Here is a 26,154-nt window from a genome sequence, read left to right on the forward strand (position 1 = left end):
TTTCTCTTACCTGTCCCTGCGGGGGCCCTGTCAAGGTTAGAACGGAAGCTATGTGGGACCGGCATATTCTCAAGCACCCGATGAGAGGAGCTGAAGGAGCGAAGGAGCAGCAAACACCAAAGGAAGAGGGACTCTGCCCTGTTAACATGAGCAGCAGCTTGCAGGTTCATCTGCCCAGGAGCTGGGCTTCGTCCAGTGGCTCCCTCAAGGAGAAGTCTGAGCATTCTTTTTTTCTTTTTTATTACTATAGGATGGAGGATGAAGCTGTCCTGGACAGAGGGGCTTCCTTCCTTAAGCATGTGTGTGATGAAGAAGAAGTAGAAGGTGAGTTTGATGGGCCTGGGGAAGTCTGTATTTGTATACATAAGTCTTTATAGCACCCATACATGGCATATGTCTTATAATTTTGATGTTAAAAACCCAAGTTGATCTCTGGAGTTTCATTTCATCTCCACATTTTGCTTCAGCACAGAAAGTAATTCTAAGAACTTCACTGGACTGTCAGAATCTGAATCAGTGTGGTCCTGCATAGGTAACAACAAGAAAAAAAGATATGATTTTGAAGCAGGTTCCTATGTTAGCTGTGCTTCTCTGTCAAAAATGAATATTTTGCCAGATTATATTAACCACACTCCAATGACTAATTCAAGGAGGCTGCTAGATTTATATAGATATATTTGGCAGTATCTTCTAATATCTTCCTTGTAGCCTGCAGGATAGAGAAGCAGATGTTACAGAGAGAGAATGATACCATTGCTGCAAGAAGCATGGGTCTAAACTGAGGATATAAAGAGTGGTAATTACAGATGCATCTCTGTTAGGAAAAGATGGACAAGTATTTTTTTTCCTTTTTTTACTTAGAACCCCCGAGGAACTCTTTTGCTAATGTTCCCCAGTGCCAGTTAAAAACCAAAGAAGAGTTAAATTTTAGCTGGTACTATGGTGCTTTCAGTATGCTTTCTTTTCTCTTGTCTCTTGACTTATCAGTAATATGGGAATAATCCTACTTATTTGATAGTGAGAAGGCAGGGTTTAATTAATAGTTATTAAAATAAGCATGTGAAGGCATCACAGATATACAGGGTATTACTAACATTTATAATGACAGTTTTAAAAACAAGCAAGGTTTTAGACAGTATTCATAAAGTTAAGTAAAACTTACTGATTAACCACATCATAAATTCTACCCTTTAAAATCACCCGAGAATGAATTCATATGTATTTTGGAAACTCCCTAGTCTGATTGGTACTGTTTGGTAAATTACTTAATGCCTACCAAAGACTGGGACCAGGGTGGTGGTGGGGTTGGGTAAAGAAGGTGGGTGCTGTGTGTTTTGGAGTGAGTCTTCAACCAGTCTCAATACCAGATTCCAGGCAAGTGATGCCCCTGTTTCACCTGGGGTAGTTTGAATAGTGTGGCCATTACGTCTCCTTGATGAGTTTCTTCTGATTGTGTAGTGTCGGAGGGTGGGTTCCTCTCACCCCCACCTTCCCACTTCCCGCATGTACGCTCTTGAGGCTGACTAATTAGAAGTTGATGCCCATGTTTCTTAGGAAAAAGGAAACCACAATATTTTTGTTCTTATTGTTTTATGGGTTCCTTGCACTTTTACAGCATGACTGTGGGAAAATGCCAAGCTAGTGAAAGCAAAATAGTAAAACTTTTGTCCTAAGATTCTTGTAACCCTTGATGCTGAGTCTCCATTGTGGTCATCCTGTCACTGTCCCAGTCAGTGTCAAAGAGGAGATAAGAATCTTAAAGTTATAGCAGATAAGTATACGAAACACTATAGGACCGAGCAAATATCTGATCATTTCAGAACATTTAAAGTCGAAAAATCAGTGAGAGCTTGGGGATGAGATGTACTCTGTGTGTGAGTATGTTCCTTGAGAATAACCCTCTAGCTAAGTTCTCAGGAGATGTTAATCACTTCTTGAGTTTGTAATATCTGTAGGATTGACAGCGCTTTACTGGAGCAGGATATTATACATGGGTTTCTTAACACTTTGACTAAGTTTATTTCCTGCAGTTTTCCCCTTGATTTTTCAAGCAGAAAATTAAGACAACAATGTAATGAGTAGCACACAAATCTGCAGATAAGGAGAAGCAAAAAAGACAAAGGTGATCAAAATATCTGTAAAATTGATTGGCTTTGTGGTGATTCACCTTGCTGTATGGATTTTGTGTGTTTTCGTCTTCTGGTGAAACTTCTATTTTAATGAGAATCTTTGGTGTTGAGTGGAGTGTGGGTTGGTTACATTGCTTTCAAAGCCTGTTTAGCTAGTTGCTGTTGTTGGATGCTGAGACTATGTAGGATGGCTGCTTATGGCCATGATTGGTGGAGGCATCCAACGGTATGGGGTCCTTACAGTACAGGTCATGAAATATAATTAGGAACTGCTGTTTCTAATTCAGTGCCTTCCCAGTTGACCTTCCCATTTTCTCACCTGGCTTCATCTGGTGAGAGTCGTAGCACTTAAATTTTATAGTAACTCTAGGCGACAGGGTAAGGAAGTTGAAATGGAGATGGGTTTGAATGGCTTACCATGATTCCAGTGGTTGAGAATGAAGATACAATTGATTTGACTGTCAATACCTCTGATTAGGATTTTGATGGGAATATTTTTCTCAAGGACATGAGTCTATCTCATATTTTTAATTGCATGGAGAAGAGTATTCTTAAAGAAGACTTATTTTTGTTGTGAAGTAGCTGAGTTTCTGGTACATTTATGTCCAAAGTAAGTGCTCTAGTTTAAGGATCAGAAATTCACAGGGCAAGGAGCTGGAACACCTAACATTTCTGTTATCAAACATGTTTCCTTTTACCCAAAAAGTATTTCTCTTGCTTCTGGAATAAATATGGTTGAGGTATATTGCAGCACACTTGGTAAAGGTGAACTTAAAACTTTGCTTTTTAAGGTAATTTGCACTAATAAGATGCACTCCCATTAAACGAGTGACCTCCAGTAACTCTGGTTATTTTGAAATGATTATGCTTTAAAATTTTTTCTAAGGTTGCTCAATTTGGGATGATTGGATTCATCTCAGCTTGAAGGCAAAAAGAGTCAAATGCTGCCTCATAGTTCTTTCTAAGGCTGTAGTTCTGGAAAGGGAGACAGACTGAGACTTTCAACCACACCCTCAATTCACCTGGTTCAACTTTACTCTCAGTGGGTGGCATGACACTTAATCAGCATTCTGAAAACTCAGTAGAAAACCATCAGCTGCAAACTCACTAAGAATAGAGTAAATCAGAAGAGGGGGCATCTTCTGTTTAAATAGTGAATTTATCTATGTGGGATATGTTTAAAGATCTAAAGCTCTTTTTCATTGTAGTTTGCCTGATAAACCGGGCTGCCCAGGTGATGCCAGTGGTAAAGAACACTGTTGCCAGTGCAGGAGACAAAGGAGATGCGGGTTTGATCCTTGGGTCAGGAAGATCCCCTGGAGGAGGGCATGGCAACTCACTCCAGTATTCTTGCCTGGAGAACCCCATGGACAGAGGAGCCTGGCGGGCTACAGTCCATAGGATATGGAATCGCATATGACTGAAGCGACTTAGCATGCAGGCCTCTTGTACATTTATAATAATGGTTTAAAAAGATACTCTTGAGAAAGGAAACCAAGTGTCAATTTTAATCTTTAAAATAAAGAGAAGCTTGTATGTCTGCTCTTTCAGTGGTGTGTTTGGTGAAGCTAATATTTTTGGCATAGAGTGGTTACCATGGGTAAACTCATTTAAACTTTGTAACATTTCAGATGCCATGTTTGTTTTTATACCCACAGGCTCCAGCTCCAGCCCAGGCATTTCTGTAGAATTGGTCTGTTAGATGACACATTGATGTTACCAGTTGTTTTTGTTCAGTCGCTAAGTGAGGTCCAGCTCTTTGTGACAGCATGGACTGCAGCACTCCAGGCTTCCCTGTCCTTCACTGTTTTCCTGAGTTTGCTCAGACTCATGTCCATTGAGTCAGTGATGCCATCCAACCCATCTCATCCTCTGTAGCCGCCTTCTTCTGCCCTCAATCTTTCTCAGCATCAGGGTCTTTTCCAGTGAGTCAGCTCTGCATCAGGTAGCCAAAGTACTGGAGCTTCAACTTCAGTCCTTCAATGAATTTTCAGGGTTGATTTCCTTTAGGATTGACTGGTTTGATCTCCTTGCTTTTCAAGGGGACCCAGAAATGTCCACTATGAGGAACAAGACTGATTTTTCATTTCAAACACACTTAGGGGAAATTGGCAAATTTTGTTGGGTGAACCAAGGTTGAGAGAGGAAGATCCCAGGTAGCTTTTTCTAAAGAGGAGGAAATTCTCTGGATATTTTATCCTTTAAAAAGTCAGCCAGGGTTTTGGATCTGTATGATATAAACAGATTACTTAATATTCTCGTATTTCGCAATAGGGGGAAAAGAGCAAACTCCACCTTATCCTTTGAGATAAGGCCTTGGCTCTGCAAGGCTAGGTAACTCCCTGGCAAGCCTTGGCAACTCTAACTTCATGACGAGGGGCCCTTTTCTTAACATCAATCCTAAGCAGCAACTCAGGAAACATAAAGTACAGAAATACAATATTGGCTGAAATGGGTCTGCATTTCTGAAGTTTGATCAGTGCTCTCAAAACCATTATGATATATTGTAGTGGTTTTCCTTTTCCATTCAAAACCTAGTCCAAGAGGAAATGGGCTCCCATCTGTCCAAATGGAAGAATAATTCTACAAATTCCCAGGTCTACTGTTAGGCATTAAGAGAGAGTGTGTTGTTGAAAATTCATGGAATTCACAGGAAGGTTATTTTTAGGGAAATAAAAGTAAAAAAGTAGGACAGGGTCAGGAACAAAGTAGACATTCACTAAATATTTGTTGAAAGAGTGAAGAAATGAATGTGTAAATAAACGAAATGAAGCATACATAGAATTGATTTATATAGTCCTCTAAAGCCTTTGTTTAAATTTTCAGTTAGAGATTTCTCTTCTCTTAGTCAAATGAGATGATATTTTGTCTAATGATCCTAGTTGATTTTGCAAAGGTCATTGATGTATGTACATCATTTATACTGATAAGAAAAAGAAGCCCCATAAACACATCCACCGTATTCTTTTTCCTTCTTTTGCTTTGTATTTTGAAGAGAGAGACTGAAGTGGTGAACTGGTGGCTTTTGTGTTTTGGGAGGTCAAGATCTCAACATTTTACAGACATGAAATCATAATGACTTAAACCTATTTTTCACTGGAGGATATTGTGATGATATATTTATGTGTATTGGAGGAGGTAGTATTCTAAAGAAAAGGCGGGGCCTGGTGGACATTTGTTAATAATTATAATGGTCAAAAAACGTAATTGCCAAGAAGGAGTGAATGAGAACCTAGTGGATGGGAAGGGAGGGGCTGGTTGGGGTCAGCGCTATTCTGAGCGCTGGATGTAAGTGTCGGGTTGCATTTTGCTGACCTCCTCTCTCCTGTTCTCTATAATTGCCCAGAAAACAGTGTGTACAGAGGAAATACTTGGGCAAATATTGCTGAAGGAAAAGCCTTCTTAAAAGAAACAATGTATCCACACGTTTGCGAGCCTGGAGGAAGTGTGGTCAGGTGTTTTAAAGGTTGACCCTTGAAAAGTAGCTTGGGTTCCCAGAGCACTTTGAACCCACACAGACCTTTCCCAGCGTCCTGCTTCTTTCTTGTCATGGCCTCAGCAGGAAGCCTGCCAGAGGTCCTAAAGCAGGCAGCACCCAGCTCTCTGACACCTCCTGCTGTGTCACTGAAGTTAAGTATTTGTATATAGATTTCTTGAGCTTCAAGGAAATCAGATGATAATTCCATGGGGTTTGGAAGCAGGAATCAGACATCCCTTCTCAGAGTTTTCCAATTGTAGAGAATTCCCTGGTGGTACAGTATGGGCTAAAGCCTTCTGGAAGCCACTTTCTGTCCTAGGTGACTACATTCTTTTATGGCAAGAAGTTTGCAGAATTGAACTTGGTACTTGAGTCATGTTTTCCAAGGATCCAGAAATTCTGAAATAATACACTTGCAGCAAATTTTGTCTACGGTTGAGTTTCTTTCTTGAAGCTTTGTATCTGCTCATATTTTTGAGACAAGTTGTTTCATATTGATTTTGGGGTGTCTCTATCATTTGTAATTTTCATGTGTTGTTAAGGCAGAGTGACTAAACATCAGTTTGGGAATAAAAGTTTGAAACTTGCTATATTGCTGAAGCATTGCATAAGTGAAGAACAAAACTTAAAGTTTGGATTTTGAATTTCTTGGTTCTGCACAATGAGAATCAAACACACTTCACCATAGAACTGTTTTAATAATGACCAGAAACAGTGTTGCTGCTGTACTTGACATTAGGCATAGGAGTACTTTATACAAGGCGTGTGTGCATGCTAAGTCGCTTCAGTGGTGTTCAGCTCTTTGGAACCCTATGGACTGTAGCCTGCCAGGCTCCTCTGTCTGTGGGATTCTCCAGGCAAGAATACTGGAGTGGGTTGCCATGGCTTCTCCAGGGTATCTTCCTGACCCAGAGATTGAACCCACATATCCTGAGGCTCCTGCATTGCAGGCAGATTCTTTACTGCTGAGCCGTTGAGGAAACCTACTTTATACTATATCACTGTCTTATTCTTTCACTTTCTGATTGATACAACCTCACCAATAATTTTCAGTAATTATCATTCCAAAAAAATTGAACTACCAAAATGTTTGTTATTTTCTTTTTTAAAATTTTATTTATTTATTTTAATTGGAGGATAATTACTTTACAATATTGTGATGGTTTTTGTCATACATCAGTATGAATCAGCTGTAGGCATATGTGTCCCCTCCATCCTGAACCCATTATTTTCTTAATTCATCTTTACCAACATCTATCTCTTGCCTTCCTAATAACCACACTTACATACTGCTTCTTGCTTTGGAAGAGGCAAGCCAGGAAGGTCAAGAGAATTTTCCTGAGGCCTGCTGTCTATTTCTCTTTGAACATGTTCTGATTCCCTTTAGGCTCTGGGTGTGAGATCTGGTTTCCATGGTTAGATTTCTCCGATAGACATTACCTCTAATTTGTGAAATTGTCTCCTCTTCCAAGAAAAGATATACTAATTATACTTGCATACAGGATAAATGATAAATGTGTGCCCATTACAATAAGGCCTGCAAAGTTGCCCTTCTGGAAAACAGATTGAAGTGTGTGGTATTTTCCTACCAGTGAGGAGGATTCAAGGGTTTATTATATATGTAATGTATATAAACACACATACACACTATGTATATATTTTTCTTTTTTTCCTGTCCCCATATGCAGCATGAACTAGAATAATTCTGTTCTCTACTGGCTGTTATATAATTTAGGTGCCAATTCAGTGAGATTATGCAATAGCATAGAAATAATACTAAGTATTCAAACCTGAGCTAAGTGTTTCCCCATTTTTATCATTATAAGATTCAAAGTCATTGGGAATTGAAAAGTGGATCTGATGAGGGAGAGCAGAGTAAGAGCAGAATAAAACTGAATAAAGTTCAGTGGAGGCTCCCCCGTTGCTGAAGTGGGCATGCTGATGGGATTTGGTTTTGTTCTGTTTCATTTCACTTTTTTGGCTGATAGCACGTAGGGGACTGAGGTGAGAGCCTGCCATAGTAGGAGTTCACAGGAGGTTCCAAATAGTGTGCCCCTGAAGCTGCTGATTGCCAGGTGGGATGAAGGTGAAGGGAAGGAGGGTGGTGAGTGACACCCATTGAATCATTAGTAGAGGTGACTTAAATAACTCCCTTCCCTGAATAGCTGCAAAAGCTTTTAAAGCTGCTGAATTGTTCTTACCTTTACCAAGAGTTAGAATTAGAAGTCAGCCATCCTAAGTGCTAGATCCAACATGTTCACCTTTCTTGATACTCTGTTGACTTTGAAAGGAGAGCAGACTCAACCCTCTTGGGACGTGATTCTACTCCCTCTTAATGGTGGGTTACTCAATACCTTTGACAAGCCCAAAACTTCTGGAAATCAAAAGGAGTGTCTGAATTTTCGTGAAATCAGCCAACATACCAGCTTTAGAGGGCCAGAGTCACACACTTTATGAATTAGTTAAATCACAACCCTACCCCCTAGCTGATTATTAAATTTGCAATGTGATTCTATCCTTGCTGGAAGATAAAGACAGTGTCTTGGATGTAGCACACAGTTGAATCCAATAGATACATGTATTTGGCAAATTCAGTCAGCGTCTGGTATTTGAGGTACTTTAATTCAGTCTGTATTGTGAGTTAGAGAATGTGGTGGACAACCAGGAGTCTCAGGACCTATTTCTGTTCTTGGCTCTGCCCTGTCTTTCTGGGTGACATGAGGCTGATCATGTTTGTGTGATTGTGTTTTCTTCATGCAGAGTGCAGTTAATCACCTATCTTCTCCACCTACTAGAGATGTTCTAAGGATTCTGATATTTGCAGTAAGCCATTGTCAAATTACTTAATTTCTGAATCTCAGATTTTCGTGCAAAGAAACAGCATTGGTGCTTCCTTATCTCCTAGTTTTGCTAGGGGTATGCTGCTGCTGCTGCTAAGTCACTTCAGTCGTGTCCGACTCTATGTGACCCCATAGACGGCTAGGGGTATCAGTTCAGTTCAGTACAGTTGCTCAGTCGTGTCCGACTCTTTGTTACCCCATGAATCGCAGCACACCAGGCCTCCCTGTCCATCACCATCTCCCGCAGTTCATTCAGACTCAACATCCATCGAGTCCATGATGCCATCCAGCCATCTCATCCTCTGTCGTCCCCTTCTCCTCCTGCCCCCAATCCCTCCCCACATCAGAGTCTTTTCCAATGAGTCAACTCTTCGCATGAGGTGGCCAAAGTACTAGAGCTTCAGCTTTAGCATCATTCCTTCCAAAAGAACACCCAGGGCTGATCTCCTTCAGAATGGACTGGTTGGATCTTCTTGCAGTCCAAGGGACTCTCAAGAGTCTTCTCCAACACCACAGTTCAAAAGCATCAATTCTTTGGCTTTCTTCACAGTCCAACTCTCACATCCGTACATGACCACAGGAAAAACCATAGCCTTGACTAGACGGACCTTAGTTGGCAAAGTAATGTCTCTGCTTTTGAATATACTATCTAGGTTGGTCATAACTTTTCTTCCAAGGAGTAAGCATCTTTTAATTTCATGGCTGCAATCACCATCTGCAGTGATTTTGGAGCCCAGAAAAATAAAGTCTGACACTGTTTCTACTGTTTCCCCATCTAAAGAAACTAATTTGAAATCCCCAGGATGAATCCTTTAAATTTAAGGTGTTAACTTCTTTGGGTCTGGTCCTTGCCTGTGATTTATTTTTGTGTTTAACACTTTCTCAAGTGCTTGCTGTGACTGCAGAGTGCTTCCTGACTAAAGCTAGTACTGATATCTGATAATCAACAAGTTAGCTGATTATTATGTTAACTCTTCTCTTCCCTTGTGGTTCAGCTGGCAAAGAATCCACTTGCAATGCAGGAGACCTGGATTTGATCCCTGGGTTGGGACGATCTCCTGGAGAAGGGAACAGCTGCCCACTCCAGTATTCTGGCCTGCAGAATTCCATGGACTGTGTAGTCCATGGGGTTGCAAAGAGTTGGACAAGACTGAATGCATTTCATTAACTCTTCTCATTAACTTTGATGGACAAAGCTTTTAGCAATTTTTTTAGCTTATAAAAATGGTAAGAACACTTGCAGATATATAAGCTCTGCTATGTTGCTTTTCCAGGCAAATGTGTTACTAGTGATAACATATTCCAATTAGGTCAGTAACTAATGTGTTGTCAAATCAACTCATCATCATTTAAGGACACAAAGTTGGCTGATATGATAATTTTGAGAGTATATCATGCCTGTGGGTGAGTATACATGGAGACCAAGATATGTATCTCCTGTAGAGTGATGTTAACTTGAGACCTAAAGGGTTAAGAGGATTAGCTAGGTCAAGGAGGCGGCAAACCTCCTAGGCCAGCATGTGTGAAGGCCCAGTGGTGAGTAGGCCTGTTTGAGAAGTGAAAATAAGGCCCATGCAGCTGGACCACATGAACCAGGAGAATGGCCGGAAGTGGATGCTGCTGCTGCTAAGTCATGTCAGTTGTGTCCGACTCTGTGCGACCCCATAGATGGCAGCCCACCAGGCTCCCCCGTCCCTGGGATTCTGTAGGCAAGAACACTGGAGTGGCTTGCCATTTCCTTCTCCAATGCAGGAAAGTGAAAAGTGAAAGTGAAGTTGCTCAGTCGTGTCCAACTCTTCACGACCCCATGGACTGCAACCTACCAGGTTCCTCCCTCCATGGGATTTTCCAGGCAGGAGTACTGGAGTGAGTTGCCAGTGCCTTCTCTGAGAAGTGGGTGGAACCCAGATAATTCATGACTTTTGCTAAAGATTTAGGATTCATTTAGTGTGCACTGGCGAGCCACTACAGGGTGTTGTAAGCAGGAAAGTGACAGACAAAATTTGCATTTTAAAAAACATCTCCTTGGCTGATGAGTGGAGAAAGCATCCCAAGAGGACAAAGATAAAAGTGGGGAGACTGTTGCTAAGATTCAACTGAGAGGTGATTTTAGGGTTTAGCCTGGGAGAAAAAAGATGGGTTGAATTGCCAGCACTTGCTGATGGAAAGATGTGCGGGTGGGGGGGTGATTACTTTTGGATTTCTGCTTTGAGCAGTTTGGGGACTTACATACCATTTGTGATGAGGGACACTGGAGGGATAGTAGTAAAGGAAGATAGGCGTTCAGCTTTTTGACTTTGAGACCCCTGTGAGACATTCAGTAGAACTCTAAAGCAGGTACTTGGCCACACAAGCTGGAGCTAAAAAGAAAGGATAGGAATGGGATAGAAGTTTGGGAATCCCAGGGAGCTAGCTAGTATTTGAAGCCTTGGGGGGACTTCCTTGGTGGTCCAGTGGCTAAGACTCCTTGCTGCCAGCGCAGGGGGTCGGCATTTGATCCCGGGTCGGGGAACTAGATCCCATATGTTGCAGTGAAGCCCTGGCACAGCCAAATAAACCAATAAATAAATAAATATTTTTTAAAAATCCCCCAAACAAAATGTTAAAAAATAAAGCCGCAGGAATGGATGGCATTACCAAAGGAAGAAAAAAGGGTGGGAGGAGGACTGGCCTGTGTTCTTTAATGCCAAGCTTTGGACACTGAGAAGGAGCAATCATAAAAGTCTTCTGAGGCCAAGAGAAGACTGTTTTCAGCAAGGAGCCAGTGATGGACAGTGCTGAGTGCTGTCTGGAGTCAAGTAGATGAGGAGCGAAAAGTAACTGGTCAATTTGGCAGGAAAGGGTGATTGGTGGCTTTTAGCAGTCTTTTAGCAGTGGCATTGTCAGGAAAGAGTCAAATCAGAGGAGCTTGAAGAAGGCCCAAAGAGAAAACTACCATCGTAAGTAGTTGTGGAGGGACTTTGAGAAATAGTAGGAAACCTTTTAGCCTTTCCCCTCTGTGCTTCTTTATACTTAACCAATTAAAATCCTTAGAATTATTACAGAACGTTTAGAGCTCAAAAGCATCTACGAGATAATGTAGCTTAGCGTTCTCACCTTACAGATGGAGAGACAAGCCTTTGAGCAGGTAAAGTGATTTGCTTGCAGTAGTGCTGATGGTAATTTGGAACACTAGGACAAGAAGCCAGACTTCTTAACTTTACCAGGACAGTGCTCCTTCCAAAATGTGTGCTTGAGATCTGGTCCCTTTGCATCTTGAGAGCTGGAAGGAGAGCCTGGAAGAGCAGGGAATAGGAAGAATAAAAAGTGTTGGGAGAGCTTGTGAAAAGGTGCAAGGGAAAGAAGGCACAAGCCCGTGACCTGTGGCTGCACGACCTCAGGTGCTCATGGAAAGACAGGTGTCTTCATATTCTGGGGCAGTTTACAGAGCTAAGGGTTGTAGATTTAAACTTGTCATTCTGTGATTATAAGACACATTTTTCAGAGAATTCCTGAGCCTGTTTTGTCCTCTTTTGTATTTGCTAACTTGAAAAGGTTAATCTTTTTTGTCCCCACTTGGCTATATTTTGCAGACAGTGGAATATAGAGGGTAGGGTGGCGTGTAGTACCATGGTAGTGGGGAAGTAAGAAAGGAAACCTTTTTTAACCAGGAGCTCCAAGAGTCCCAGCCTGTACATCATTAGCTATTTGGCTTTACTTGGTTCATTGGTACATGTACATGAAGAGGTTTAATCAGGTGATATTTAAGGTCATTTCAGTTCTGAAAGTGTGATTATGTGCTGCTGTCAGTGAATGTTGTCTTCTTTTCCTGGGTGCATGTGGAAAATCATAGTCATGATGAGTCTGGAATTGGGCTTAACTGATGCTTTTGAACTGTGGTGTTGGAGAGTCCCTTGGACTGCAAGGAGATCCAACCAGTCCATTCTAAAGGAGAACAGCCCTGGGATTTCTTTGGAAGGAATGATGCTAAAGCTGAAACTCCAGTACTTTAGCCACCACATGCGAAGAGTTGATTCACTGGAAAAGACTGTGATGCTGGGAGGGATTGGGGGCAGGAGGAGAAGGGGACGACCGAGGATGAGATGGCTGGATGGCATCACTGACTCGATGGACGTGAGTCTGGGTGAACTCCGGGAGTTGGTGATGGACAGGGAGGCCTGGCGTGCTGTGATTCATGGGGTCGCAAAGAGTCAGACACGACTGAGCGACTGAACTGAACTGATGCTGGTTTGAGTCATTCGTAGCACTTTCTCTCTTTCTTGGTCATTGTTTTAGCCCTCTCCAACCTGCTTCCCCGGCACTCCCCCCAACTGCATGATCCAAATGTCATTTACCTATGTACAGGTGTGTGAGAAGAGGGAATTATGTGAACTAATATTAGGTGTTTGATACCTGATTAGCTGGGAGTGCATTGACTGTATAGTGGATTATCTGTCTATAGTGACTAAGTCTACTCTTCCTATTGCCCAGCAGGGCTTAGGCTAGTGCTAAAAGGGAAGCCAGAATAGAGTCGCAGACGGACAATGCGGTTAGAATGAGAGTGTGAATGTGTGCATTTATGTGTCTGTCTAAGCTGCCTCTCTGGCTGCAATTGTAAATCCGGTTATCAATGACCATTGGATTAGCCTTTGTTTTCTCTCTTCCAGCCCTACTTGCCATTCAGTTGTGCAAATGGTGACCACAAGAGAGATAATGGAAACTGTCAGTTCTCTGCGTTTGGCTCACAGGTGGATTTTGTCTGACTGCATGTGTATTGCACATTAAAATTCTCGAGCTCTTTCAGGGTTCTGGGATGTCAGGAGGGAGTCAAGGGTTCATCTCCTCCTGTTAGGTGGCTCCTCTTTGCACTGCCCTGGCTGGCTCTGACCTTCCAGACCTTTTGAATCCGCTCTCCTCTGTGCTTTCAAGTAAAAAGGATGACAGACCTGAGCCCTGGGGCTTGGCACCCACAGTGTGAAAGCTCCGGGGAGACCCTCCCGCAGCAGGATGGTGATGACCTGACGCTGGCTCCTGGCAGGGGTAGGGCAGACTGGGGTTATGGAAGGTGTTGCCTCTGTGGCACAGTTAAACTCAGCATAATGACTAGACAGCTAACTGAAGGGTGAGTTAGCCTTGATCTAAAAGTGAAAGTGACGTCGCTCAGTCGTGTCTGACTCTTGGCGACCCCATGGATTGTAGCCCATCAGGCTTCTCTGTCCAGGGGATTTTTCCAGGCAAGAATACTGGAGTGGGTTGCCATTTTCTTCTCCAGGAGCCTTGATCTAAAGTTGGCTCTTTTGTCTTGCCCAGGGGGAGTGCTCTGGGGGAGTGTTCTGGAGTACCTTCTCTGGAGAACAGAGGGTGTTCAGAAGTTATTGTCAGGGCTCAAAGTGGGTGGGAAGGATGAGAAATGGGGCTTTCTTTCCCCCCTTTGGAAATAGGAGGGAGAGATAAGAACAGCATTTACTGTGCATCTTTGGGCACTATACACAATGGAGGATATTTTATTGACATATTGGATTTGGCTTGTCCATAAAAATGATATTTAGCTCTCTATCCCTCTATGTAGAGACTGTGTATATTATATGGTGTATATATTGTGCATATATATATATATATACACACACATCTCAATATAAATGTGTTAAAAAATGTTAGCTGCTCAATTGTGTCTGACTCTTTGCCACCCCATGGACTGTAGCCCCTCAAGCTCCTCTGTCCATGAAATTCTCTAGGTAAGAATACTGGAGTGGGTAGCCATTCCCTTCTCCAGGGGATCTTCGCAATCCGGGGGTCGAACCCAGGTCTCCCGCATTGCAGGTGGATTCTTTATTGTCTGAGCCACCAGGAAAACCCATGAATATATATAGATATAGGTATAAACATCGATTATACTTTAAAACTATGTGCGTGTGTGCTAAGTAGCTTCTGTCATGTCTGACTCTTTGTGACCCCATCGACTGTATAGCCCACAAAGCTCCTCTGTCCATGGGATTCTCCAGGCAAAAATACTGGAGTGGGTTGCCATTCTCTTCTCCAGGACATCTTCCCCACCTAGGGATCGAACCCTACCTAGTCTTTTACATCCCCTGGGTTGGCAGACAGATTCCTTACCACTAGTGCCAAAAGAGGTTTTGCTAGAGCAGAGTTAAAATTACTTTGGACAAGCAGTTTTTTAGAGATTGTGAAGCACTTCAGGAGCTACAGTTTATAAAAGATAACATGATTTTTAGTCCTGTTTACTCATCAAGGTTGGCTCCCGTAGTGCCTTTAAGTCGTCGTTGTGGCCTAGATATTTTCAAATAATGGATGATCACTAAATATAAGAAAGCTGTATTTCTTTAAAAATATGTGCTGATTCAGATTTTATACTGTGCTGGTCAGTTTTAGCCTCTGTCATCTTCCCAACCCAGGGATTGAACCCAGGTCTTCCGCATTCCAGGCAGATGCTTTAACCTCTGAGCCACCAGGGAAGCCCATATCAGCTATTAGCAATGGAAGCTGTAATGAAAGGATAACTTCGGTGTGTGGTCATAGGTTCCTCACCTTTGCTGTGCTGTGCTTAGTTGCTCAGTTTTGTCTGACTTTGCAACCCCATGGACTGTAGCCTACCTACCTAAAAACTATGATTAGAACTACTTTGCTAAAAATGAGCCCTTGTAAAGCAAGTGCAAAAGTTTTCTGAGTTTTAGCTTGTTCTTTAGGACAAGAGTTTAGCTAAGTTAGCATAAGCTCAACTCCACTTTGAGACCTTTTCCTTGTGCTGTTTGTTTTGCCTCGAGATTGTTATCATTTTCATCATCAAATATTAAATATTAAAAGTACTCTGCTCAGTAAATACCAGGTAACAAGCTGAGATTTCTTATCAGTCTTGCTTGGGGTACCTTAAGTTGCCTTAAGAATTTCTGGGAGGTTTTCAGTGAACAAAAGTCCCATGTCATTCAGTGGGGAGAAAAGTATTTCCTTGTTTTTCATCACTTTTACTACTTATTTGCTTGCATGCCTGCTCCTAAGTGTAATTGGTAGCATTAATATTAAAATAGATTACTAATCAGCACTCAGAATGGCCTGTAAATAAATGACATATGTAGCATGCAATAAACTTTTAAGAAACACGTGCATTATTATTATTATTTTTTCTGTGTGAAAAGTTGGCCCTATCCAAAATATAAGAATAGAAATGATCCCTTTTCTTGAGTAGTGGGATCTGTTTTGTGGACTGTCAAGCAAACATTTAACCAAAGGGGCTGACTTACCCCCTGTTAAATGCAAAATTATAACATTCCTTTCAAAGTGAGTTTTTCTTTTCATGAACTGGTATTTATGGCGAAGTAAATTAGCAATGTTGCATTGATTATATCTTAATAGAACTGGTTACGGACACTCTTATGGGTCTGTGGGAAAAGCACTAATGAGTTACTTCTATTTCCTTTATTAAAGTGTTTAGGATTAGACAGACTGATCTGTTTCTTATTATCTAAAGTGAGAAATACACAACCTCTCTGGCATCTGGACTTGGTACTATGATTCTCTGTAAGGTTTCTTATGCATGCACTTCCGAAATACCTTTGAGATGCATTTTGGTACAAGAAATAAAGTCTTTCCAGCATCTTTTAGACAGTCAATCCCACATTCAGGGTCTCTGCCTCCTTTTCCAACATTTTTCTTTTCATAATTAAAAAGAAATAATAAATCTCTCTTTAATTTGTCTCCTTCCCCTATATCCTTCTTGGCAATAGCTACAACAAGTTTCAGGCACCTTGGCATAAGACCAGGTTTCTTTAGATAAGCCAAGAAAGGCAGCATTTAACTTATGCTTGGGGAATATTGCTGGTTAGTTCTGAAAGAACGATGTAAAGTCCCAAGTGTTGTAGAATCTTTGTTTTGAACCAGAGAGAACAGAAATCCCATTGATGATAGAAACAGGAACAATGTAGAAAAATAAAATTGGGGACATCCCTCAGAATTTAATTAGTGATGTTCTGTAGGAGCCTGGGGCTGGCTGGGGGTAGGGTGGCCTTGGGGGAAGGTAGATTTCTGGACAAAGATTTAGACTTGTAGATTTCGATGTACTTAAAGGACCACCAAGGACCCATCAACTCTCTGGTTAGAATCTACATTCCCCGACGGCCACCCTTAGCCTCTACCCCTGGTACTGACATCTCAGGTTTTAAAAAATATGTATATACTGCCTTATTCTAAAAAATTTCAACCCGAACAGAAGTAACCATTGAAAAGTTGAAAGAGTGAGGTTAGTATTTAAAATGCATGTCACAAAACTGTCTACCCATTGCAGGTTGGCCTGAGATTTGTCTCTTCTATTTCTAGCTGTCAACATGAGGAAGGAAACATCAGTTATAAGATAGTACAAATATAGTGTCTATCACAAAAAAGCCCCCTGAAAACAGACAAAGCACCACCAAAGCAGTGATGAAGCACTCACTGTTTTTAATGTTGAGACCTGGGAGATATTTCTGAGGGATTTTTAAAAAGAGATTAATATCTTTTTAATTAATTAATTTTTTTTGTTGTTCACGCTCTGCAGCACGTGGGATCTTAGTTCTCCGACCAGAGGTCGAACCTCGGCTCCCTGCATTGGGAGCTCAGAGTCTTAACCATTGGACAATCAGGAAAGTCCCTTTTTTGTAGTATTTTATGAGTTAGCTGGTGACAACATCCTTGACTTCCCTGAACCTTGGTTTCTTTGCCTGTACAATGGCGATGTTGTTGTTCAGTCACTAAGTCGTGTCCAAATCTTTGCTACCCCATGGACTGTACCTGCTGGGCTCCTCTGTCCTCCACAGTCACTCAGAGTTTGCTCAAATTCACGTCCATTGAGCCGGTGATGCTATCTAGCCATCTCATCCTCTGTCGTTCACTTAATTCATGCAGTGGTGAGGATGGCATGAGGGAATAGAAAGAGGAGACCTAGCACAACCTGGCACCTTTGTGAGAATTCCATAAGTGGCTTCTGTCATTTGCATGTATATAAACATAGAACCACGTTTCCTGAGGGCTTTCCTGGTGACTCAGCTGGTAAAGAATCTGCCTGCAGTGTGGGAGATCTGGGTTCGATCCCTGGATTGGGAAGATCCCCTGGAGAAGGGAAAGGCTACCCGTTCCAGTATTCTGGCCTGGAGAACTCCGTGGACTGGATAGTCCATGGAGTCGCAAAGCATTGGCATGACTGAGCGACTTTGATTCACTCACTCATTCACGTTTCTTAAAGGAGCTAATGATCTGTGTTGCATAGAGAGGCAGATATTGTTAACCACTCAGTTCTCTACAGAAATTTTAGCTTGACTCACTTGATGGGTTTCGTTCTTCAAAGTCCTAAATCATCTTTCGTAGTGAAGTGGGTATCTGTGGAAGCTTCTTTCCCTTAAATGACTACACTTACTAAGTATAAGAGCTCTCTGGTGGCCTCAAATCACAATAGCAACTCTCAATGCCATTAGTGTAGAAATATTTTAGGAACTGGGAGAAGTGGACATGAGAGCATCGGAGGGCTTCTGCTCTCCCCTGAGGTGGAGCATGTGAAGACGGGAAGAAACATGGATCACCTGGTGATAATTTCCAAAGGCCAGAGATAACCAGAAAAGCTATGTTTTCTTCCCAGGAGTACTTGCTGTGGTTGGATTGTGAGATATTCTCAAGATATTTAGAGTTTGTTGAGAACTTTCACCATCTGTCACAGAAAGGTATGCAGGGTATTTATTTGAACACATGCTACTGAGGCCCTGCCAAATCTAGGACTGAATGCCCTTTGACTCACACCTAAGTGAACACTGTCAAATGCAGATTCCAGTAGTTTTATTCTATAATATTTTGAGTAGCAAGAATGTAACCTTTATTTTAATAACATTTAAACCAATCGCCGTTTCCTTATGAATTATAGCTAATAAATTTTTTTGCTCCTTCTTTTTACATTATCTTTGGAAGCAGTCTTTACTGACATTTGGTAGCTCAACTGGTAAAGAATCCGCCTGCAATGCCAGAGATCCCAGTTCAATTGCTGGGTTGGGAAGATCCGCCAGAGAAGGAATAGGGTATCCACTCCAGTATTCTTGGGCTTCCCTGGTGGCTCAGCTGGTAAAGAAGCCACCTACAATGCGAGAGACCTGAGTTCAATCCCTGGGTCGGTCCCTAGAGAAGATCCCTGGAGCAAGGAAAGGCTACCCTCTCCAGTATCCTGGCCTGGAGAATTCCATGGACTATACCATGGGGTTGCAAAGAGTTGGACATGACTGAGAGACTTTCACTCGCTGGGGGAGAATTTTTTTCTTTTGAGCCTAAAACGTATTCCCTCGTAAGTTAAACAGTTAACTATCTCTGATTCTCCGAGCATCTTACTGTTCTGTAGACTTTTGCTGAATTGGAAGGCTTGTCTATCAAGTTTCCCCTTTTCATTTTACACTGAAAATAATAAAGAGGTGAAAGCCTCCACCTCTATGGCTTTCCTAAGAGCTTGCTGTCATTTGGTGAGTTGTAATTTTAAAAATAGCCATCGGTCTTCATGGCATATCTCTGAAACAGGTAAATATATTTTAATGAAAATAAATATTGAGATCAACTATGATGTTCTTCCCTGGTGGCTCAGAGGTTAAAGCATCTGCCTCCAATGTGGGAGACCTGGGTTCGATCCCTGGGTCGGGAAGACCCCTGGAGAAGGAAATGGCAATCCACTCCAGTATTCTTGCCTGGAGAATCCCATGGACAGAGAAGCCTAGTAGGTTATAGTCCACGGGGTCGCAAAGAGTCGGATACGACTGAGCGACTTCACCTTCACCATGATATTCTTATTAGTGATAGCATTAAAAAAAATCAGTAACACTGCTTCTATTGACCCTAAAGACAGGTATTTTGTGGGGGTGGTAAGAATGCTTTCATTCCAGCTCACTTTACTTTTGGTATGTTTGGTACTTAGCATATACAGCTTATAAAATATTTGGTCATCATTTTGAGAAAGCGTGCCTTTCCCCTACTCACCAAAGTGATGCTGCCTTCCTCTCTCCTGTGGGCAAAGAAGCTGAAATGAAAAGAGGTTGAGAAGCAACTCCTGAAACACAGACACTGTTCCTTAGGTCCCGGAGGTTTGTTTAACCTTGGGACTCTATGCCTTTTCCTTTATCTGAACGAAGACAGAAAAGGAAAATTTAGTTACTAGTAATGTCTGAGAGGAAAAGGAGGATGCTTTGCCTTTTTTAAAAAAAAAAGCTATTTATTTTTTATTGAAGGATAATTGCTGAATTTCTTATTGAAGAATTTTGCTGTTTTCTGTCAAACTTCAACATGACTCAGCCATAGGTATACATATACCCTCTCCCTTTTGAAACTCCTTCTCATCTCCCTCGCCATCCCACCCGTTTTGGTTGATACAGAGCCCCTGTTTGAGTTTCCTAATGCTTTGCTTTTGAATTACTCAGGTCAGTGATGCTTTCCTCTGACCACTCTTGGAAGGAGAGAGCTTCCTTACCCAAAGCATGTTCTGTTCTGCTCTGCTGTAAGGGGTCCCACAAAAGTTCATAGCATGTGGGTACCAGAGAATTGTAGCTTCCCGGAGCCCATCACTGACAGCATAAAAGATGCCTGAGGGGTAGTAAGGGATGGGAGTGGGAACAGAGAGTGATTGTGGATGAGCATGGGGGATCTTTGTTGATTGGTAGCCAGGTTCTGAAATTGGATTATGGCGATAGTTGCACAACTCTCTGTAAATAAGCTAAAAATCATTCAATATATACTCTCTTTTTCTTTTCTTTTACTTTATAAAATACTAGTTTTTATTCCAGAAAAATCTCAGACATGTCAGAGATTAAAGTAGAAAGATAAACTCTTCAAATGAGTGAATTTTAGGGCATGTGAAGAACTGTACCTTAATAAAGCTGATAAAAATGTCTGAAATTGGAAATATCTTAAAAGGAACCACTTTTGTGGTTGGTACTTGGGCTCCATGGAGCAGCATGTGTCCCCCACTTGTGGTTGGGTGCAGTGTCTGAAGGAGGAGCTGGAGGAGATGGGGATCAGCTGAATCTAATTCATAAGGCAGCCATGAGGCCTAGGATTGCAGTATAAATAAAATGGCACCATTTTTGTGGTGATGACAACTCCAGTTAGGTTCCAGAGGGTAAGGTGCATTTCTCTCCTGGGCTTTGAAAGCTCACTGTCTACATCATGCTGATTCTTTTGTTGGATTGACACCAACACTTGATAGCTAGAAATCTTACCTTCAAATCTTATCAGCCCATATAAACTGTCTTTTGGGCATCCTGGGTGGCGCTAGTGGTAAAGAGCTTGCCTGCCAATGCAGGAGACATGAGAGATGTGGGTTCGATCCCTGGGTCTGGAAGATCCCCTAGAGTAAGGCCTGGCAACCCATTCCAGTGTTCTTGCCTGGAGAATTCCATGGACAGAGGAGCCTGGTGGGCTACAGTCGTCTATAAGATCACAAAGAGTGGGACATGACTGAAGTGACTTAGCATGCACACGAACTGTCTTTTAAATGATCTAGCAAATACACTATGCAGATTTGGCTAAAGATATTACAAAAAAATCTTTGCATATAACATCCATTTGACTCTTGCAGTTTAATTACTATTTTTTTTTCTTTTTGCTTAGTTACTATTTTTTAATAAGAAAATAGTTAATATGACAGGTTAAATTTTTTTCTTTGACTTCTTAACATTTTTCATGATGTTTTTTTATTTCCTGACCCAAGGCAACCAAGCTTTCAGTGTTTGATTTACCAAAGAAACTGGATGCTTTGCTTACATATATTGTGTGACTTGAGATAAAGCTTCAGGACTCCCTCAACAACTGGAGCGCAGGAAACAATTGACACTGTTTCTTAATTCACATTGTTTTTTAGACATTTCCTACTTCCTAGTATAATATAGCTTTCCCATGAGAACAATTTGCTTGTAAATGGTTAGAGATGATAAATTTCTCATTGGCACCACATTCTGCGGGGGTATTTTCACTGTGCTTTTTAGTAGCTGAGTTGATGTGTGTGCCTGGGTGTTTGTGTGTCTTTGTATGTGTTGGGGGCAGGGACTTCATGTTTTATATGTTTCAGACTTCATTCCAAGTATCAGATTTTTTTTTTTTGGACTGCTTATTCATTCACATGGGGTTCTGCATTCTTGATTGGAACATCTTTCTTGATATAATTGTTTCAATCCTTCCAGTTTAAGGGAACACCCCTGTGAATTACAGTGTTTTTAGATATGCCTGGTGAGTTAGGGTTAGGGTTAGGAATTCAGTGGAAAGGAATTCATGGTATTTTCATCAGACATTTGCATGTATGTGTCTTGCATGTGAGTGTGTGATATTTATTGTCTTTGGTGCTATACAGTGGTCATTAAGGAATAGTTCCAGAATGTGGAGGAAATCCCTAGATAATCTCATCTGTTTTGCAATTCAAAAAGAAAAGAAGTTTTCACATTACTTCCGAAATGGTGGTTCCCACATTCAGAAGTTAGACCGCGTATAAAGTGAAAGTAAAAGTTTTCCAATGGAAAAAAAGATGTAGAACTTTGAGTTCCTTTTTTTTTTTCTGTCTTATCAGATTTTGTAAAAATAATACCACTTGTCAGTATTGCAGTTCCTTCCATCTCGAGAACTAAAAGCATTTCACAATCTCTTTTCCTCATGCCCTTCTCTTCAAGGCAGTCTTTACTGGGCTGGGTTTATTTTTATCACAGCAACAACCAGTTTTTAGACACTTTTGCAAACGAAAAAAGGAAAAATGAGAATGGCACTGTAGCTGACATTCATTTTAGCTGTTTCCTAGTGTGAACATTTGAGTATTTCTAAAATTTTCTCTCTAAGTATGTCTCATTTTTTTCTTAGTTTGTCCCAGTTCTAAGTCTCTATTCTGCTGATTGGGTAAAAAGAGTTTTAGTGTAAAACCTTATACCCGCAGAATGACTTTTTGAACTTTGAATTAGGTCTTTTTCACCCTTTTCCCAATAACTCCTTTTTCATCACTCTATTCAGTATAATCATAGGCTCCAGGAAAGTTGGCACTGGAGAGGACTCTTAAGGATTACCCAGTTTAAGACCTTCATTATATAAATGAAGAAATTGAGGCCCAGAATGATTAAGTTGCCTGCTCAAGGTCAGATAGCTCACTGATGGCAGAGGTTTGACCAGAATCAAGGATTCCTGATTTCTAGTTCAGTATTCTTTGAATTGCTTAAAAATAAAGAGTCTATCTGGATAGAATTAGAGCACACCCTCACTGAATCCTGGTACCAGCCAGCAGGTTGAATTACAATCTAGTTCAATGAAAATTGGAAGGCAGTTTTAGTTTTCCAGTTTGTCAAATGTGAAATGGTAATGTCGAATTTATGGACTTTTTTTTTTTCCCTGACCTCTGGGTCTTGTGTGATGTCTGTGTAGCCGAGACTGTGGTTTGAAATGACTGGTGATTTGTGTTCCTTCCTCAGGCCACCACACCATCTACATTGGGGTCCATGTGCCAAAGAGCTACCGGAGAAGGAGACGTCACAAGAGAAAGACAGGCCACCGAGAAAAGAAGGAAAAGGAGAGGATCTCTGAGAACTATTCTGACAAGTCAGATGTGGAGAATGCGGATGAGTCCAGCAGCAGCATCCTGAAGCCTCTCAGTGAGTTCCCCCTGGGTGCTGGTGCCTCCCTCCCTGCCTCCCTCCCCTGGCCTTGGGAAAGACACGCTTGAAGATCTTAGGGTGAATGGGGAGGGGTGCAGTGATGCTGGGATGCTTGCCTCTAAAGCATAATGTCTCTGGAGGTGATGCTTTTCTTGTCCCTGTAGGTTGGTCTAGGAGGAGACCTGGTAAAATTCTGAGCTGGTCAGAAGAGATCTGACAGTGTTTAGGCGTTTGGCATTTTGTGTTTCCATTAGTGAAGTAGGACAGAGTATTATAGGTGATATTTAACTGAAGGTATCAGCAGTAACTGGGAAATTTTTCAAGAAATTTTTATGTATGTGTGTGTGTATATACACACACACACGTACTGTGCTGTTCTTAGCCACTCAGTTTTGTCCAATTCTTTGCATCCCCACAGACTGTAGCCCTCCAGGCTCCTCTGTCCATGGGGATTCTCCAGGGAAGAATACTGGACTGGGTTGTCATGCCCTCCTCATATACATGCATACATATTTACATGACATTTATAGGATTATAGGTTGCATTTAGCCAGGTTGATTTAAAAAAGAATAGTGGGAAAACATCCCCCAAATCAGAGGGTCATTGAGAGTGACGCAGTTCTGAAAATGTTGAAACTATTAGCCATCATCAGACTTTGGATAGAGGTGTTACTTGGCACAGAATAGCAGGAGGTCAAACCACATCCTTGGATTCAAGCGGATTGATGTGTGTTTGGGTTTATGTGTCTGTTGCTTTGGTTTCTTTTGATGTGGAGAACGTTGGGCTATCTGGGCAGCTTTGTGGCTGGAGTGAGAACAAATATATGCAGTAGAAGTGAAAAGCAGCAGAAACATATGCCAGTTTGGGAAGATTCCCCAACATGAGTTGCATAGTGACAGCTTTTCATGTTGGCGCGCTCAGCCCAGTTCTTCCTCTCTTTGCTACAGTTGCAGAAATCCAGAACTTGCAATAAAATCCATCATGGGTGGCAGAGATAAAGATCCAGTTCAGTCTTCGTAGGTGATGAGAGGCTAAATTAGAATTAATAGCTCAGAACTGTTCAAAGTGAGTTTACAGAGTTAAATATGAGGGTGTGAAGTATAGTGATGCGAATCTGTGAATTTTTTTATAGTCTCTCTACTGGAGCTGAGCAGGTGGCTTAGGAGGTAGAGGGGTACTTATGTGGAGAGGAGCCATCAGCTGGACCACTGAATTAAAGAGGAATGTTTTGAGGACAGTTTGGAGATGGACCACTGAATTAAAAGTTTAAAGTGTTGGAGTAAATGTAAGACTTACATGGGACCAGAGGACAGGAGGCAGGAGTTCCATGCTTTTCACTGGAACTCTGGGGAAGAGCCTTTCTGAAAGGCATTGTTTGTATGTTGACTAAAAAAAAAATGGGGTCTGTTTCAAGCAAAGTCCTTGAAATGCAGACAAAAAAGGTCACAGTTAATAGTCTGGAGGAACGAAAGATAACATTCCTTTCCAAATACATTACTAGTTTATCTCGATTCGCTATCTGTTTTGGTAAGACCTGAGCCAGAATCAGAGGTGCTGTCTCCAGTGTGTGTGTGTGTGTGTGTGTGTGTGTGTCTGTGTGTCTGTGTGTCTGTGTCTGTGTCTGTGTCTGTGTCTGTGTCTGTCTGTCTTATCATCTCTCATTCTGCAATTTAAGAACAAGAGTGCATCATCTCTATAAATACTAAAAGGGAAAGAGATGCTCACCTACACAAATGGGCCACAGGATTTTGAGATGATCATTATGTAATAGCTTTTTAGGAAGGGCAGTGGAAACTATGCCAGTAATACTCAAGTAGGTAATAGGGATGAACAGGTCAGAAAGGCACTGAGGCTGAATCTGTCTTCCCTGGAATGCTGTGACTTCCTGTGGCCTCTGGAGACCAGTTTGAGGAGAGCATGTAGAGGACGGAAGGCACTTCCTGCTCTTTACCCTTAGAGGTCTCCTCCTTGGAGAGTACTGGATTGCGTTGTATATTTGGTTTCTGAAGCGATCCTATGGAGACATCATTGTTAAGGACAATGATAACAAAGAAATGATCAATAAATTTGTATTTTACAGTTAGTTATTTTCTGCTAGTCAGTAAATTATGCTATCATATGCCTGTGACATATTTGATATGAATCATCCAACATGACCTGAAGATCCTCAAAGAAATTATGGTATTTTCTCCACTGCTTATCATGGAGACTAGATGGGTTGGTAGCTGGTTTATCTGGTGCAATTCTACTTAAAAATCGTTGCATTCAGATGAAAAGGGACATTTAAGCCTGTGATTTCAGGGAACCTATAGGGCTCTGGAGCCAATGTGAAGACAAAAGTTCCTCTTGTTCTTAAATCTGTGGTTTTTAAATAACTTATGTCTACAGGCATGCCAGGCCCCCTGGACCAGATTCTTGCATGGACCTGGCATTATATCAGGTGGTGCTTGTCACTACTGAAAAAACCCACCTGGAAATAGAGCCCCTTAATGAGAATCATCTCTGATTTTCTCCTTCCTGTCACCCTCATCTGCAGCATGTCAATAACTTTTGTTGGTTCTGCATCTGAAATACATCTGAATCTGTCTATTGTTTTTTGATGTTGACTGCCATATTCTGATCCAGGGAATCCTACTCTCTTGCTTAAGACAACTGGAACTGCCTCTGCGTTTCACATCTTTTCCCACATAGAGGGAGTAGTGATTATCACAAAGTGCAAATTGGGTCATACCATTCCCTCTTTAGAATGAAATCCCAGTCAAGCCTCAGGGCCCACTGTGTCCCACCAGAGTCCTTTGCATTACTTGCTCCTTGTTCACTGTAATTCAGCCGCACGGATTTTTCAGTGGTGTCCAAACCTTTTCTGCCTCAGGACCTTGGCTTGTGCAATACTGTCTTTCTGGAATGGTCCCTCATTCTTGCTCTGGTTAGCTTTTCTCTGCCTTTATGTTCCAGCTTCAAAGTGTTGTCTGTTCAGAGAGAGATGCTTTGCCCTGCTGTTCTATCTGATGTGTTAATAGCTTCTCCAGTGTTGGTCTTCCACAGTTCTCATCTCTTTCCTTCATAATACATGTTTCACCTCAGGAGTTTACTAACCT

At 41.6% G+C, this 26,154-nt stretch overlaps 1 protein-coding gene across 7 annotated transcripts in view; it reads left to right on the forward strand.

Moving 5' to 3' along the window:
* The window catches only part of SLC4A4 (solute carrier family 4 member 4), a 370,587-nt gene that overhangs the window by 55,696 nt on the left and 288,737 nt on the right, over positions 1-26,154 (forward strand). For all 7 annotated transcript variants that reach the window (XM_042251504.2, XM_060417186.1, XM_042251503.2 and 4 more), the window contains exons 2-3: positions 251-324; positions 22,874-23,053. In XM_042251504.2, coding sequence (XP_042107438.1) covers positions 252-324; positions 22,874-23,053 — 253 coding nt within the window. In that variant the 5' untranslated portion in view covers position 251. The remainder of the gene's footprint in view (positions 1-250; positions 325-22,873; positions 23,054-26,154) is intronic.

This window comes from Ovis aries, chromosome 6, assembly GCF_016772045.2.
Source record: "Ovis aries strain OAR_USU_Benz2616 breed Rambouillet chromosome 6, ARS-UI_Ramb_v3.0, whole genome shotgun sequence".
In the NCBI taxonomy this organism is placed as follows: Eukaryota; Metazoa; Chordata; class Mammalia; order Artiodactyla; family Bovidae; genus Ovis; species Ovis aries.